At 47.3% G+C, this 17814-nt stretch overlaps 1 protein-coding gene across 3 annotated transcripts in view; it reads right to left on the bottom strand.

The window, feature by feature from the left end:
* Nucleotides 1-17814, bottom strand: part of ZMAT3 (zinc finger matrin-type 3) — a 62238-nt gene that overhangs the window by 32491 nt on the left and 11933 nt on the right. For 2 of the 3 annotated variants that reach the window (XM_073359325.2, XM_073359323.1), the window contains exons 3-6: nucleotides 15259-15378; nucleotides 13214-13380; nucleotides 12988-13088; nucleotides 8247-8418 (exon numbers count right to left, since the gene is read on the bottom strand). In XM_073359325.2, the coding sequence (XP_073215426.1) occupies nucleotides 8247-8418; nucleotides 12988-13088; nucleotides 13214-13380; nucleotides 15259-15378 (560 nt within the window). Of the gene's footprint in view, nucleotides 1-2875; nucleotides 8419-12987; nucleotides 13089-13213; nucleotides 13381-15258; nucleotides 15379-17814 lie in introns of those variants that run through there. The other variant, XM_073359324.2, reaches the window with a different exon arrangement.

Genomic DNA, 17814 nt, shown 5'->3' with positions numbered 1-17814 from the left:
TATTCCTGCATAAACTGATTCTGCAGAGGCAGCATGACCAGTTTATTACGCTGTCATCTTAGTTTTTCTTTAAAAAAAAAAATCACCTTATCCAAACATCGATCTTGTTCTTCTGTTCAAAATATCCCTTTGTGAAAAATGAGACCCCGATCACGAGAAACAGAACTTAAATTAATACAGTACTCTTAGCACCCTTGTATGTACACCAAATACCTACCAAAGACAGTTTGTAGTCTCAGGTAATTTATTGGGGACAGTCCTCCCATCTCCCTTTATATTGGTGTAGATCCATTTTAAGTAGATTTGTGCTTGCTTTACACCAGCACGGAAAGAGAATTGGGCCCAGTGGAGTTATGCTGTTGTAAAAGAGGTGTAATTCCAAGGATTAGGCCCATTGCACGATATTGTTAGAATAGTTTCATAACTACCATAAAATAGACAAGTAGCCAACCTAACACCTTGGAATAACTAATAATAATAAACTAATAATTTATATGAAGTGAACATAACCTAATACAGAAGCCCCTCCATAGCCTGTATTTTGCTAATCCGAACATAAAAATTGGCAGTCTCTCTCCACTTTTCAGCTAAGATTTAACGGCAGAGACACTGCCAGGATGAGAGGTTTCAGAGTAGCAGCCGTGTTAGTCTGTAACACGAAAGCTTATGCTCAAATAAATTTGTTAGTCTCTAAGGTGCCACAAGTACTCCTGTTCTTTTTGCCGGGATGAGGTTTTACATTGCCAAGACCTCATTCTTTTTAAAACTCATGCTACAGTCCAGTTACTAAAACATTGTGAGGTAATATAAGTAATGAAAATTAAACATTTGTTAAAATAAATGAGCGTTCAATGAATTGGGAAGGGTAGCCCAGTGATTCGGGTGAAAACTTGGGAGCCATGGGTTCAGTTCCTGGCTCTGCCACAGACTTCCTATGTTAGGGGCCAATGGGAGCTTTGGGGGGCTGTGTTGCGGGTGCAGGCAGCGCACGGAGACACGCTGTCCCCATCCCCCCAGGGGCCACAAAGATGTGCAAGCAGCCAGCCACTTCCGGGAGTGTCGTGGGGCCAAAGCATGCAGGCAGCCTGCCTGAGCCGTGCTGTGCCACCGGCCAGGAGCCGCCTGTGCTAAGCACCTCCTGGCCAGAGCCTGCACCCCACACCCCCTCCCACACCCCAACTTCCTGTCCCAGGTCAGAATTCCCCTCCTGCACTCAAACTCCATCCCAGACCCCACACTCCCTCCTGCACCCCAATCCCTTGCCCCAGCCCCCTCCTGCACCAAACTCTCTCCCAGGAAAAGACTTGTATACAGGAGCCCCACAAAATCTAATAGCCCCCGGCCCACAGGAGAGTTAATCCGGCCCTGATATCAGGGAATGAGGGCTTTCCACTCTTTGTAGAGCTTTGTCTTAAATGGTGCCTCGAATGAATCACGGTAGCACTTCCTGCCTCTGCTCAGGTCGCTGTAGGATTTGTGCTAAATCAATAACATAAATCTCTACTTGCAAGGTTTCATAACTTTATTAGCTTGGTAGCTTCTCTAATGAGAGGGTGATCTATGCATTAAGTCATAGCTTCCGGGCTCCAGAAGGGACAAATTGCCACAGCACCACCACAGTTCCACTGCCCACTGCAGGTGGAAAGCAGGAAGCCAAGAAGCCACTCAGGGGCATTCTGCAGTCACATGCATGCTACAGAGGTGGGCTTCATGGAAGCCCTCTTGGCAGGACCATGTGGGCTTGTTGTCAGGCCAGGGTCATGACTAATTGTTCCATACTAATCCACTGGCCACAAACCCCTTGTAAAGGAGAGGTGCACAGCAGACCGTGTCAAGTAAATTGCTCCTCACAGTCCCTGCCCCTCTTCATTGGTTCCCCATATAAAGCCCATTTACCCAAGCTTTGTTCAGAGGATGTTCATTTCACTCTTAGAATGGAAGAGTTGTATGTGAATTCTAAAGGTTATGGCCACTGGGAAATTTGTTTTTTAATATCTAGCAGTGATATGGAGACAATTGTCTGAATTAGAAGTCTTCTAGTCTAAAGACCAGATCCTGTAAAGAGCTTCCACAAAAGGCAGTGGGAGTTGAGCGCACTCAGCACCTCACAGGATCAAGTCCTTAGGCCATTAAGTGCAAAGCTTTATAAAGTGTATTGATTAAGACAGCTTGTCTCTCATTAACTGCATTATTTTTCTCCTTTTCTCACGTGTAAGTAAAAGTAAGAGCTTCAGGACAATTTCAGAAAGGTCACTGGGAACAGGACTGAGAACAGCAACTCATATAGGCACTGAACAGCCATCATCATTTTAACAACTTAAAGGCCCCTACTCAGGCAATCTCTTAGGTCCATGCTTAAGTTTTAATAAGTGCTTTCCTGAAACAGGGCTGTAAAGTGATGTAAATGAGAGGGGAATCTGGCTCCCTGGAGTTATACCAGGGCATATGTGATAATCAGGCCTGGTATGCACCAGTCTCTTGAGCCTTTCAAAAACCTTTTATAAAGTTAAATGCCCGTATGATTTTTCACTCTACCTTTCTTCAATCTGAAGATGCAAGTGAGCTTGTGGTATCCATTCTGCAGGAAAACACAATGTGATGCAAAGCCCTTCACAGTGATTTCGGCTCCTATCCTGCAAGGTGTTGAGCATCCTCAACTCCTTGTGAAGCCAAGGAGTCTTGTGGGGAGATTCAAGACTAAAATGGACTTCATAGGAGTTGGAGGCAGTCAGCGCCGCACATGGACCCTTTACCTGTGCACTAATACATATTAGGCAGCTAGTCTCAAGCACCTGTAACTCTTCTGCTAAGCGGAAGCCTGTTTAGAGCCATGCACTCACCAGCAGGAATAAAGCCAAAACACTGAAGTTGTGGAATGGTGAGAGCAAGACGATTTATTGTAGAGTGGAGAAGAGGTTCATTTTCATCAACTCAACTATTCCCCTACAGAGTTCAATGCAATAAAAAGAGGGACAAGTGTACAAAACCAACCTGACAAGAAGGCTCTAGATGAAGTACATTCAAAGCATTTGCAAATGATGCTACCATACAGTTGCAGGATACAAATTAAATCAGTTCCTTCCAAAGTGGACTGAATCGATTCTGTATCCACATTCACGATTTTGTGTTTCGTTTCAGAAACATCCATAATCCTCCCTTTCACTGCAGATGCCTTATTCATTTTTTATATAACTCCACTGGCCTCTCCTCATCACTGGGAAAAGGATTCCAGCTATTATTGTCTAACAATTGATTTAAAAGCAGATTTTTTTCTTACTTCCAATTTGATGCAGGTGGCAATCGATCCTGCTCCAGTGAAGTCAATGGGAGGTTTGCCATGACTTAAATGAAAGCAGGATCAGGTCCACGATTGTTCAATCCTGCATGCTAAATTTATTCCTGGGAACACATGGACTTTGCCAGTTGTAATAATAGTTCCTTTTGGATCCCTCTTGAAATTTGCTTTTCTTAAGGGGCAAAAGGTTTTTTCCTCATCCAGAGCATCCTTGTGGATACAGACATAAAAACATGTACATGACAAGGCATCGGCACTACAAAGTTCCTGGAGTAGTTTAAGGCTTGATCCTGTTCCACTGAAATCAATGGGAGCTTCACTGCCAATTTCAGTGGGAGCAAGTTCATGCCCTTACAGAGCAAGAGAAATATTCTTTAAAAAGCCAAGCCAGCCTAGATTGTTGTAACAAAATCTACGATTGAGAGAACATTTAGCACCCTGCTTTGTTTTGGCATGGCCAACGCAAGTATACAGTGCAGCCATGTCATTCACTTTGTACTCAGGCAATAACCCCCCTGCTGTCAATGGGAGTCTTGCCTGAGTAATGTGATGACAGGATTTTTTGCTCATGTTATTAACAGCATATTAGTGAGCCAAAATATGAATCAATGCTTACAGATCGATTCTCTCTATAATGTTCATGTAGTAAGGAAAAAAAAATCTCCTGGACTAAATTTTGCTCTTGGTAACACTGGTGTAAATCCAGAGTAACTCCACTGAAGTTAGAAGGGTTACTTCAGATTTGCAGCAGAATAACTATACACAGAACTGAGCCCCATGTTAGGTAATGATAGAACACATTTATTTGTTAATGCGTAATGACATCTAATGCTTAATACAAAAAAAACAGTACCTCTTTCTTACTCCATATAAATTATATGGATCCCATGTATTGGTCTCATTGCCTTAAAATAAAAGCTACAGCTGGAATGAAATGCATATGTATTTAAAGTTAACATTAAGATGTGCTCAATTTACTGAGTACACCATGTAGACAAAGGTTGCAATTGTGACTTAAGAAAAAGCTGGAGGCAAAACCTGAATTTGTTTGCCTTGAAAACATAAAGGAACAGTTTTATTTTATGTGAAGAAAAAAATACATATACGTGGGGAGAGGGGGGAAGAGCCACATTTTCACAAATAATAAATATCTAGTCTGATTCGAAATCAAAGTGCGCTGAAGATTTGTCTATTTAAACAAAAATAACCCATAGGATAAAGCCATAAATATTCACGAGACTGTTAATGATCAGCATAATAAAATAAATATGAATGCAATGATTATTTTTTTTTTTTTTTTTTTTTTTTAGCAGCAAAGATCATTAATCTACTGGCCAATGTGATAGCTTCACAAAAGTCCACTTCATTTTTTTTTTCCAGTCAAGAAATAAACTATTCAAGGGGGGGGGGGTCTCTAAAAAGGTGCCACGCCTGTATTCTTACTCGGTATGGTGCCTCTCCTGCTGCCCGCCGCCGCCGCCACCCCCCCCCCCTTTCTGAATGTAGATATAGCAGAATACGTTTTCCCCAAGCATTCTGAATCCTTATGTACAGAATTACTTTAATTCGCATACAGTCAGGTTATGACCTTCTCCTCTTGCTGAAGGGCCTTTGGGTTGGCTTTAACCCTTAAATCATAGGGGCATAGGACTGGAAGGGCTCTCCTGGGTCATTGAGTCCAGTCCCCTGCTATCGCAGCAACACTAATAAGGTCTAAGGTGTTTTTTCATACCTTCATGATTAGCCATTTTCTAGGTCAAGGAGAAACCACTGTGGGTGCTGTGATGGGAGGGGCAGTCTTTGGTTCCATTGTGCTCACATCAGGACTCCTGGACAGAGCAAGTCCCAGCATATCCCACATCCTTCTAGCCATGGATGCCTTTTCTCCTGCCTGGGAGACTTGTCACCAGGTGCTGTGGAGTCCCACTCCCTGCTTCACACCAGGGAACAGCAAGGGCAGAGGAGAGATGGAATTCTGGAGGTGACAACCCTCATCCCTGATGTTCCAACTGAGATTGGATGGCGGGGGAGATCTACCTGCCCGTTGGGCAGCCTCCCAAGAACAAACGTGGGAGCCCCATTGCTGGGGCATTTGAACTAGACACTGTTTTGTGAGGCAAAATGCCCCGTTGACTAGACCCTGAGCTAGACACTCTACGTATAACAGGGCTTTTCCCAGCTCTTGTTTTATTCAGTGTTGCACGAAACAATGGAAACACCATGCCATGGTTTTTGGCAAATGGACATTTAAACATGGTGCAAAAATTGTTGTGGGGAAACACGACAGGGCAACTATCGTCCACCATCTTCCGTCCTTGCACGGGGGTGTACAGCCAGGAAAATAGAGGAAAGGCCACAGTTCCACTGTGTGGAATGGGGAGCAGGTCATGCCAGAGGACTGGCATTGGAAGGACTGCACTCTCTATGGCAGCACAGGGAGGTTGGGAATGGGGCAAGCCAGTGGGCATGGCCAGGGAGCCAGCCAGGGAGAGCACAGGGGAAGGGGCTTGTGTTTGTGCTCTGCAACCCAGGATTCTGTTCTCGCACCCATTCCACCCGATGGAGTTCCTCTGTGAAAAGCCTATTTACTCAGACTTTGCACAGAGGACCAGCATTAGGTGCTATAGACACTGGAGTCTGTTACCCTGCATATAAACATGGATCAGGAGGGAACATGTGATGATTGCTGTGACTTGCATTACAGTTTAACCTCATGGAGTATAGGAGTGCTATATAAAAGACAGGGCAGTTGTGCAGTGCTCGCTGGAGGTGGCTGATGAGACAGATTACTCAAAGTCTGAAGAACAGCTTTTGAGCACGCAAGTGATACAAGCCTTTCTGTGGTGGACTGAGAAGATGAACAGAAACTCTGTTTTTTAAGGCTGAAAAAGGCTGGTGGAATGCAGGATACTAGGGAGCAGGGACCAGTGAAGGATGGCGAAAAACAGGGCTGTCTGCAACATGATACACACTAGGTCAAATTCATCCCTGCTGTAGCCCCACTGAAGTCACTGGGATTATACCTAGGGAAGAAGTTGACTCACTGCCTCCAGGAGGAGGGGACAAGCTACAGAGCACCTTTTCATTTCTAGTACCCTCCCACCCGAAAAACAAGGAGCTACACCAGCATAGAACCAGAACAGTAAAGCAGGCCTGGAAGGGAGATATCCACAGCACCTGCCTGGCTCTGACCCTACTTATTTTGGATATTAGAAAAAAGATAAGGATCATTAAATTCACCACAACTTGCGTGAATGATCAGAGGAGAGCACAGCAGCCCCACTGAGAGATCACCAGGGCGCCAGCACGGCAGCTCAGCCCGAATATCACACACAGAGAGCACGGCAGTCTAGCCCAGAGAGAACACAGGGGAGAACACGGCAGCCCAGCCCGGAGATCACATGAGGGACAGCACAGCAGCCTCGCCTGGAGATAATACATGAGAGAACACAACAGCCCAACCTGGAGATAATGGGTGCCAGCACGGCCCTCCAGCCCTAACATCACACAGGGAGAGCACTGGGAAGAACACAGCAGCCCAGCCCGGAGATTGCACAAAAGATAGTACAGCAGCCCAGCCCAGAGATAAAACAGGGGAGAACATGACAATCAGCCCAACCTGGAGATTACATTCACGCTCATTATCCCTTCCCTAAAACAAAAGACTGTAAAACGCTGCTGTTCAGAGGGAAGAAAGATAAAGGAAAGCTCAGTCTGAGACTTAGAGTAAAGGGAAGAGAGGAAATATGCCCAACATGGGCAGCTCTTCTCCAAAGGTGAATTTCACTTTGCACATATAATGTCTGTCAGGCTTAGTGCAGCTGAATGGAGTGGAGGTTGCGGCAGTTGAAATCCAATAATCCCCAATTTCCAGGGAATTATACTACATCACAGACCCACCCCCTTTACAGTTACTACTACAGGCTGGAGAACAGCACCTGACCCCCCCCTCAGCACCAATCTGATAGGGTATTAGGACCCATGATTCCTCCCCAGCCCATCCTCATTGCACCATCCATGCTGTCCTATGGAGGGCCAAGGCTCAGTACAGAGCCCCCATCAGATTATATTAGCTTCTTTGCTCTCTGGGCCCTGCACAGGCCCTGCTCCCATGCTGCATAAAGATGCCTAGTGGCTCCAGTGTGGTAAAAATCCATTGCCAAGAGCAGACCAGAATCTATCCTCCTTGACAGAGGAGCATATCTGCTGATGTGGCAGATCAGCTACTCTCCTACTGCAGATGTTAGGTTGAAATCCTCCCTAGCCACTTGAAGTCCAAACACTGGTGGGTGGCCTAGATGAGGGTGAGTGAGATAGGATCCTCCCACAGGGTATGTGCACAGCCTCTGTGCCGTACCGACAGGAATGCAGGAGGCACCTACTGTAAGGTGTATTTGAGGCTATAGCCTCTTATGCTTCTGCTAGCAGGGATGCGTGGCCAACCATGCCATTCACACATCTGCTGGCTCTGTTCCCTCCTCTCCTCTAGCCTGCCCACAAAGTCCCCCTGCTGCGGAGTGATGCTGTGGAGCACAGCTCTAGGACACGCCAAAAAGGGTGATGCGTCTCCACATACCCTGCCTGCATGGCAGAACCGTGGTAGTCCCCCCAGTGCTTCTAGGGCCTTGCACACTCATGCAACAGGGCTTGGGGGAGGACAGGGCTCCCCCAAAATGCAATGAAGAGCTTTAGATAATGAGCAAACAAACATTAAAACCACTTCACGTCCTGCAGAGCATATTCCTGCCAACAGTGATATAAAAAACCCCTAACCATACCATTAAGTTTGCAGGTATTACATGTATAGCTAGAGAGCATACTCCTATCAAATGGAGCACAAAGCAGGGCATGTGGCAAACAGCAGGCAAGACAAGCTGTTCTATCTGCAAACTACTACCAAGGGATAGCGTGTCATTGTACATAGCCAAGATTCTCCATCTCATTCCTATACCTCTGTTCAGACACCTTGCTTTTGTGCTGTTTGCTTTCTAAATGTTGTCGGAACTCCATCTCTTCGCTAGCCCCAGCATTGCACATGGAACAGTAGTACTGGCCACTTGGGGTGACACACATAGCGAGATCACGAGGAATTCGCTGGCGGGAGCGTGGATTGAAGTAGGGACCTGCAGAGAAAATAAAGGAGTCCATTTATCTGTAAGCAAGAGGAGCCCTGCAACGTTTCAAGCCTCACTTCACAATCACTAAGGACTATGAGTAAAATGTTCAAAAGCACCTAAGTGACTTGGAAGCCTAAATCCTACTTTCAAAAGTGACTTAAGCACAAAAGTGACTTAGGCCTAGATTTACAAAGGTATTTAGGCACCTACAGATACAGATAGGCACCTCGTAGAATTTTCAAAGGCACCTAACTGGCTTTGATGCTTAACTCTCACTAAAGTCAATGGGACTTAGGTCAACTTTATTTTGTACTGCAGACTTGCCCTAAGTTATGTCGACGTACAGGCACCGCAGTAATTGAATCAATTTTGCATGTCCACACTGTGCTCCTTGTGTCGGTGGTACGCATCCTCACCAGAAGCGCTTGCTCTGATTTAACTGCCAATGTGGGGCATTGTGGGACAGTTTCTAAAAGGCAGCAACAGTCCATGTAAGCAATGCAGCATCTACACTGACACTGTGTTGCCCTAACTACATTGACTTAAGTGCTACGCCTCTTGTGGAGATGCAGTTATTAAGTTGGTGTAGTGGACACGTTACATCGACGGGAGCTACATTTTACTGTAGAAGCTTACAGCGTTAGGTCGATGTAAGTTGCCTAAAGCTGTATTGTACACCAGGCTTTAGGCTCCTAAGTCACTTTTGAAAATGGGAGTTAGGCGTTTTTGAAAATTTGACCCTGTATCACTGCTCCCCCTATTTCAGAATTAGAATCAGCTTTCTGATCAGAGTAAGTTTACTGCTCGCTTAATTAAAAATAATTACGATAAGATCATATTTAATGCAATTTTAGAAGAACCGTTATATTAACTAACACAATGCTGAAAACACAGAATTAAACTAACACTCATCAGAGGGCTGTCTGAGCTAACGAGCGCTCATTAAAAGACCCGCAAAGAAAAAATAAAACCGCTGATCCAGACACTAATAAATATACTTCAAATTAAATGGTATAGAATTAAGGGCTGATTTTTCTCTCTCTTGGACAGGAAGCTGCAAATCAGGAATACCTGATGTGTGCGCTCTGTGGAGTTACACAGATATAAAATTGCAGCAAATGAGACCAGAATCAGGCCAGATTCATTCCTACACTAGGGCTAGTGCCGGCTCAGGAACAGAGAGGGAACTAACTTCACCTCTCCTCTTCTGCTGCTACTCAGGGCCAAGGTGCAAGCTGGAGCAGCCCCAGGACTCCTTTTTTCTGCTGCTATAGCCCGCTGAGTTTGTCTATACTGCAGCTAGGAGCAAGCCTCCCAGCGTGGACAGACAGACTCGCACTCGTGGGGCTTGAGCTAGTGTACTAAAAAAAAGCAGAGCGGACGCTGTGGCTCATGCTGGAGCAGGGCTCTCAAACCCAGGGGGTTGGGTGGGCTTGAGAGCTCAGCTCCAGTCTGAGCCACAACATCCACATTGCTACATTTAGTGCACTAGCTCAAGCCCCACTCGCTTGAAGCTGTCTACCTGGGCTGGGAGGCTCACTCCTAGCTGCAGTGCAGACATAACCAATGGGACTGACTCCCCACTGCTGCCATCAGCCCTGAGCTCCACCCTAGCCACATCCCCTTCTGCTCCCGATCCACCTCTTCCCTCCTCCAGTCTGTCAACCTTCAACACCCTCCCCTCGTCATGTTCCAACCCACCACTCCTCCACGTCACTCTGTCCTGCCCTAGAATGCTCCCGGCTTCTGCTGAGGCAACGCATCGCTGGCAGAGCTAGCCTTGCACTGGCCAGAGGCTCCTCTGAACTGGAGGAATTGTCTGGGCACAGGGCTGGGCACAAGAGCAAAGTGACTGTCACTCAGGGGTGAATTTCCCCCATGCGCTTTTCTCTGCTTATTCCTAGATCAAAGTTCTTTTTAAAGGGTTTTGCAGTAAATCAAAGTGCTTTTCTCCCCCTCCCCACAGCCAAAATTAGAGAACAGAATCTGTCTTTCCCATATTGGGTTTGTTCAAAGGGTGGCAAAGTCAGAGTCTGAAACACCAGAGACACTGATTCTGGGAACAGATGGCCTTGGAAGATGGCAAACCTGCTTTATCATTCTGGCCAGCAAGAATGCGAGCATGGGTTGATGTGGTACAGTCGGAGTCAAAAGCTCAGGCCCCTTGCCAAGAAAACACCAGGAAATAGCCACCACTTAAAGCAGCAACAGAGAAAGGCAGATGGGAAATTAAGTTACGAGATGAGAAACCAACCAACCAAAAGAGGCTGACAAACTGAAGTAACTTTAACTGCTGGGAGGATCAAGACGGACAGATGGGTGGAGTCAGCGAGAGCCAGACAAAGCCCTAGCACCACAAATAGCTTCTTTCTTTGCAAAGCTTCCTTTACTGAGGGGCTCACTCAGCATCTACACAAAGCTCAGGTAAACAGACTGTACGGGGACAAGGGAGTGGGGAATGGAAGGCTCCCAACTTGGGCATGGAGCACCCGTGCAACCTGCACAACCTCTGAGGTTGCAGCAATATGGGTGTGGTACCGCAGCTTGCTGTATCACTTCTAGACAGAGGCTTTGGCCAGGGGGACTGCATAATCATAGACCCACTGACTGTCTTCAAATGCCCCTTGTGAGGTAAACACACAGCCAGGGTCGGGCTGCTCACTCAGATGCCATCACTGACCACAACCCCCACCTCAGTGAAGACCTCCTGGATTACGACTGGGAGGACGGGGTGAATCCCCTGGCACTTGGTTGGTGCATGGGGCTCTCCACCCCTTGTGTCCTCCGGTGTGTACACCAGGAGGTGAGGGTAGCCTTATCGCCTGTCTCTCACGCCTTCCTCGAGCAGGCCCTGGTGGAGGGTGCTCCCTGCCCGCCCCTCACCTCTGATCCTCCAGACATCGCTATCAGGCCCCTGCCCTGCAAGCCCCCCCTCCGCACCACCCAAGCCAGCTACATGACCTGCAGTTGGTTTGTTTCTGTATCAAGCCTAGGAAGCAGCTGGACATGTTCATATTCCATACCCTTCACGTCCCACCCCGATGCCAAGTGGCAAGACCTTCTACCACCTGTGGAGGGTGAGGAGCCCTGGTCGGCCAGTCTATATTCTACCCTGGACTCCGGCCTACCAGGGATATGAGCTGGCAACTCCTGGCATGGTTCACCCACTCCCCTTCCTGACACGTGCCATTTTTGCGGTGTCACATAGACCCTGGTACACATTTACATCGAGTGCACCAGGTTGCAGCCCCTTTTCCGGCTACTCCAGAACCTTCTCCTTCGGTTCTGGCTGTACTTTTTCCTCGCACCTCCTGATCTACACTCACCCCATCTGTGGCCCCAAGAAGTGGCGAGACCTCCTCATCATTGGCCAAGGTGGCCATCCATCATGCTAGGAGAAGGATGCTGGATGGGAGGCGCTCTGTGACTGTGGGGCCTATTTTCGCTCCTCCCTCCAGTCACGTATCTGGGCACAATTACTCTGGGCCGCATCCACTGGCTCCCTGGACACCTTTGAGGAGCAGTGGGCACTGTCCAGGATTCTCTGCTGAGTGTCCCTCTCTGGCTCCCTGCTTTTACCCCTCACTCCCATCCCTACTTTTCATTCATTGTCCCCTGAATTTACCTGAGCCCTGGGCTCAGTGGCTACTCCCTTTAGGCTGGGGGAGGATCCTTTAGATGTGGGCTGGCGCAGATGTTCAACAGGTGCCCTGACTCGCCTCTCTAACAGAGTCTGCTGTGACTAAACCCTCAGGCAGGCTGCAGCAGCCAATCCCTGGACGGGGCCCAGGTCAGCCTCTCCTTGGACCCCAATTTCACAAGTAGCTTTGCCTCCCCAGATGGTGAAAATGAAGTTCATGTGACCCAATCAGTCCTCTGTCATATCTAACCCTAGGTTTGGGAAGAAAGGGGAAGTGGTGGCGGCTGATGCTGCAGGAAGGCTGTGAGGAGCCAGAGGAGAGCACAAGGCTGGCAGAGACCTGTGGATGACTCCAGGTAGGAAGGCCAAGGAGTGCCTGCTTGGGAAAGACCAGGGAGCAACCCAAAGGAACCCAGAGGAGTGATGGAAAGGAACCTGGGAGGGGCTGAAAGCTGAGCCCAGAGGGTGAGCAGAAGAATTAGAGGACAGAAGAGAAGCCCCTTAGGAAGAAGGGGTTGGGCCTAGTTTGAGACTGGGGAAAAGGCTCTGTTTTGTTTGGCTTTAACATGGATGTGGAACTCTGTTTCCCTGGAGAGTTATACTTTTGTTAAGGGCTTAGCTGGAGGGCCAAGTCATAGCAGCAAGCCACTGCAGCAGCCAAATGAGGCTGTAGAGTTTTGAAGAGCTGTGAGAAGGGGGCAAAATGAGGCAGGCCTACTGCAGAGTCGCCCCATGCCACCCTGCAGGTGGCCACCCTGTTACAGTCCCTCACGCTAGAGTTAGAACCAGTGCAGACCAGCCCGCGGAACAAGAGCTCCCTAACGCACGCTTCTGTGTTAACCAGAGCTTGGACATGGAAGAGAATTGAACCCATTAAGAAATAGTCACTGTGCGACCTATGGAGCATGTAAGTGGTGACACAAGCATTCAAGTACCTGTACTGTTTTGAACTGCATACACATTTCTTCTATTCTGCATCATCTTATAGTCGTTCCCTTCTTTCCGTGCCCTCCGTTTGCCCAGTTCTGATGTATCCCTGAAGGTTAAAAAAATACATACAGCTGTGTTTTAAAGCTCTCTGAGATACATTAATAGAGATTGCTGGAGTCATGGCTGCACACGTTCAGGCCAGCCTTAATGTAAAGGTTGAACAATACCTACGGGAATGAGTTGCTCTGTGCTTCTGCCAGGCGTAGCCTCTTGGCATGATTCTTTCCTTGGTAGTGAGCCTGGGCCACAGCCGGGGAACTAAATGAGGCATCACAAAGCTTGCAGTAATCATTCTCTGTGGCCATGATCACTCGGCCTCCTGGTTTAGAGGCACCCATCTATCAGCAAAAGGGAGGGAAAGTTTCATATGCAAACATAGGAGACTTCATTCTTTGAAATAACTGAGCCAGGCTCAATGAAGTTGACCCCTCTCAGCAAGCTGGTGGAAGATTAGAACTTCAGGTTCACTGCACAGTGTTCCCCAAATTCTTTCCCTTGTGGGAGTAGGTTTTGCCTCTCCTTGGCTCCAGCTGGGAGTTTGGCCCCCTGAACCTGCACATCCCTAAGATCCACACAGATCTCTGAGAATCAAATGGAGATTAAAACTATCTGTGCAGAGGCCCTGTACCTCTGCACTGGCTCTGGCGCCTCTTGCTCCTACTTCCAGCTTCCTCACAGGCTTGACTCCTCTGCCTACCTCTGCCCCTGGGAGCTCCCTGAAAGGAGAGTCCACAGCACTCAGGGCGGTCTGTGTCCAGACTACCTACCCCCTAACTGGATCTCCAGCCCAGCCAAGAACCTTCCACGGGTTGCAGAGAAACAACTGACCCCTCCTCACACCTTGCCTATGGACAGCGGGAGTTCCATATGCAAATTTTAGAGGAATGATCCAGTCCCGAGTAAGCTCAGTCCTCAGGATTTCCCAGTGCATTATGGGGCGTGATCTTGTCTGTCTACTTAGAATGTAAGCTGATTGGGGCAGTAACTGAATCTTTTTGGTGTTTTGTACATCACCAAGGAAACAGTATTTCCCAAATAGTGTGGATAACCATGATTTACTCATTGACCTTGCCAGTGCTACACTTTCTAAGGTGCAGTTTCTTTGGCCCTCGTTTTGATACTTCATATGCTTCTAACTAGACCCTCCTCCCAAAAAAACTCTAGAATTCTGGCTTGCATCGTACAATATGAACATCTTCTACGCAGCTGGCTCAAACCTGGCTTTCTTTTTTTCTGAGAATTAGTTCCTCAAACAAGGCAGAGCAGCCACCCCAGCTGTTGGGAAGCAGCAAAGTACACTTGTAACATGCAAGGGCTTGGGGCAGGGCCTGCTCTAATGCCAACTGAAGCTAATGGAAAGACTCCCATTCACTTCAGTAAGCTTTGGATTAGGTTCTTTTTGCATGTCAACAGGTCTCCCACAGCCTCAGTGTCTGGCCCCAGCAACCATATAACAACCTACTACTTACTCACAGTTAAGGAATTCATTCTCCTTTAGTTTAAGTGGTAGAGGCCCATGCTTTTGGTGCTGAAGGCCCCAGCTTTGATCCCTGCTGACCAACACGCAATGACATGCAAGTGTCAGGTGTGGAGAACATTTGATTTACCCCTTGAGCTAATGCGGCATGCACTCTTGCTCTACATGTGCCTGCCATTGGGCAGTTCATGGGACAGCATTAATCTGGACCCCAGAGGGGGCCATTCACTCATGCTGCGATTGGAGAAAGTGCCACAAAAGTAGCTATTTAGGGAGGGAAATGATGGCCCAGTGCAGTTGGTGCTAGAATCTAAGCACCTTTTCTACATAAGCACCGAGGTGCAGCCTCACTTCGATGCACAGGAGATGGCTAGGCAAGGGGAGGATATTCCACAAACACACACAAATGAAGGACATGACGATGAGTGTTTTCCATGGCTTTAAACAGCCATAATCAGCACAGCATCTGATTCACACAGGTATCATAGGATTTGCCATACAGGATTAGATCAGTGGCTCAGTGAGTCAAGTCCCCTGTATCCAGGAGCGGTCAATACCTGATGCTTCAGAAGAATGTAAAGGCACACACCAGTCCAATTGCACCATGCTGGACATAGTGGGGAAGATTCCTCTGACCCCTGCAGCAATCCCACCCCAAAGCATGAGACCTAGTTACCCTTGTCATAGGGGGTACTGAACATGTAAGCAGCACAGCCTCGCTCATCTCTCCAGGCCTTACCTGAGCTGGATGGGAGACAATCTGAGGCACGGCAGGCTCCACTGAATTGCTCATTCTGGCAGGAGCTGGGCAACTATTTGCAGCATAGTAATTCCGAAGTTTCTTACTATGGTTTTTACCCTGGAAACAGAACTCAAATTAATCACTGTCCAGGTGGTAGCGTGCCACCTGTATATAGCAGCTAGAGGACTCAGCTAAGAGGCTGAAATGTAAACGTAGTCATGACATCAGCAGCTCGGATACAGGCTCTGATCCGGAGAGGGGCTGAGCAATCTCAACTCCCATTGATTGCAATGGGAGATTAGAGTGCTTGAGATTCCTCATGAGATGCTCAGTACCTGGCAGGGCTGGGTCTCAGGATGAGGTATGTACCTCCTGACACTAGCAGTGAAAGGGTGAAGGGGAGCCCAATTAGCCCATTCTGTTGCACCTGGCGTGAAGACAGGTAATTGAGGATTAGACCCAGCTCTGAAGAACCAACCTGGGTGGCTTCTATAAAGAAAGGCTGCAAAGCAATAAGGAGAGGAGACCTAGGAGAGAGGTAGTTGGGTGTTTCCTCTCTGGGAAAGAAAACACAGAGAGGCCTGCACCTTCAGACCATCCCTGAAGGCAGAAGGTAGCTGGGAAGGAGACTCCTGAAGCAGACCAGGGAAAAGAGAGGCTCCAGGGAGATAACATGGGACATGCTTTCCAGGCCAGCCAGCAAACCTAAGGGATGAACCTACAAAATTCTGCCTGCAAAAATTAGAAGCTGCTTTGAAAATCCATCCCAGTAATACAGAAAGACACTCAGGTCGCCCCATCTCATTAAAGCCCTTCCTGTTCAGTACACTCCTCTAGAAAAACCAAAGTGAAAATTATTGCAACATACCCAAAGGTCAGCAAACTGGCACTCTGTTGGACTTGGGAAGGGGGAGTGAATTGAAGACTCTTAGACCACCCACCCCAAATGATCATAACTAGAAGTTGTGAGAAGTTGAGCGTCCAATATGATGGTGTTCTTACCAGGCAGAAGCACAAAGTGAGAGATGAGGAGTACTTGTGGCACCTTAGAGACTAACCAATTTATTTGAGCATAAGCTTTCGTGAGCTACAGCTCACTTCATTGGATGCATACTGTGGAAACTGCAGAAGACATTATATACACAGAGACCATGAAACAATACCTCCTCCCACCCCGCTCTCCTGCTGGTAACAGCTTATCTAAAGTGATCACTCTCCTTACAATGTGTATGATAATCAAGTTGGGCCATTTCCAGCACAAATCCAGGTTTTCTCACCCCCCCCACCCCTCCCCCCCCCACAAACTCACTCTCCTGCTGGCAATAGCTCATCCAAACTGACCACTCTCCTTACAATGTGTATGATAATCAAGGTGGGCCATCTCCAGCATAAATCCAAGTTTAACCAGAACGTCTGAGGGGGGAGGGTTAGGAAAAAACAAGGGGAAATAGGCTACCTTGCATAATGACTTAGCCACTCCCAGTCTCTATTTAAGCCTAAATTAATAGTATCCAATTTGCAAACAAATTCCAATTCAGCAGTTTCTCGCTGGAGTCTGGATTTGAAGTTTTTTTGTTGTAAGATAGCGACCTTCATGTCTGTAATTGTGTGACCAGAAAGATTGAAGTGTTCTCCGACTGGTTTATGAACGTTATAATTCTTGACATCTTCTATCAAGCATTCTTACAACTACAATACCCACCTGCGGAAGTGAAGAAACAGATTGATAGAGCCAGAAGAGTTCCCAGAAGTCACCTACTACAGGACAGGCCTAACAAAGAAAATAACAGAACGCCACTAGCCGTCACCTTCAGCCCCCAACTAAAACCCCTCCAACGCATTATTAAGGATCTACAACCTATTCTGAAGGATGACCCAGCATTCTCACAAATCTTGGGAGACAGGCCAGTCCTTGCCTACAGACAGCCCCCCAACCTGAAGCAAATACTCATCAACAACCACATACCACACAACAGAATGTTGGATCATATTAAAGAAGTTCTGTATTAAAATCACAAATGAGTTTGATTCCCCAGAGTTTAAATTCCAGGGTATTACTAATTAAGAGGTCTCTTGGTTTTTGGTACTGTTTCTCTCCCTCTATGTGTGAAACTTGCAAGCTGCTAACTGTGTTAGTACATTCTAAGACAGAGTCTGTTCTCAAAGCAATTCACAGAGAGAGAGACTCAAAGCAATACTCTAACAACAGAAACAGCACCCAGAGACTCCCCGCCCTTTTGTTGTATTAACAACTGTGATTAAAATAGAGATAGAGGATGTATGTGGATGGATGCTTGGTGTAGATAATAACTGAATGATCAGGGAGGTGCCAGCCTAAGAATCCAGTGTCCATCGGCTGAAGAAGGCGTCAAGTGGAAATAACCAGAGGACCCCCCGGAGGGCAGACTGGAATCCACCCAACAGCCTCAAGAATGGGAGAACCAAAGAACAAGATAACATCTTGGAGCCGTCAGGAATGTGCTATCTGCTGATTGATTCAGCAACAGCATGATGAAGCAATTCCCATAGACTGCCATAGGAAGAAATTCCTAT

This window comes from Lepidochelys kempii, chromosome 9, assembly GCF_965140285.1.
Source record: "Lepidochelys kempii isolate rLepKem1 chromosome 9, rLepKem1.hap1, whole genome shotgun sequence".
Taxonomy (NCBI): domain Eukaryota; kingdom Metazoa; phylum Chordata; order Testudines; family Cheloniidae; genus Lepidochelys; species Lepidochelys kempii.
Note: the sequence above shows the minus strand (reverse complement) of the source record. Positions and strands in the feature narration are given on the sequence as shown.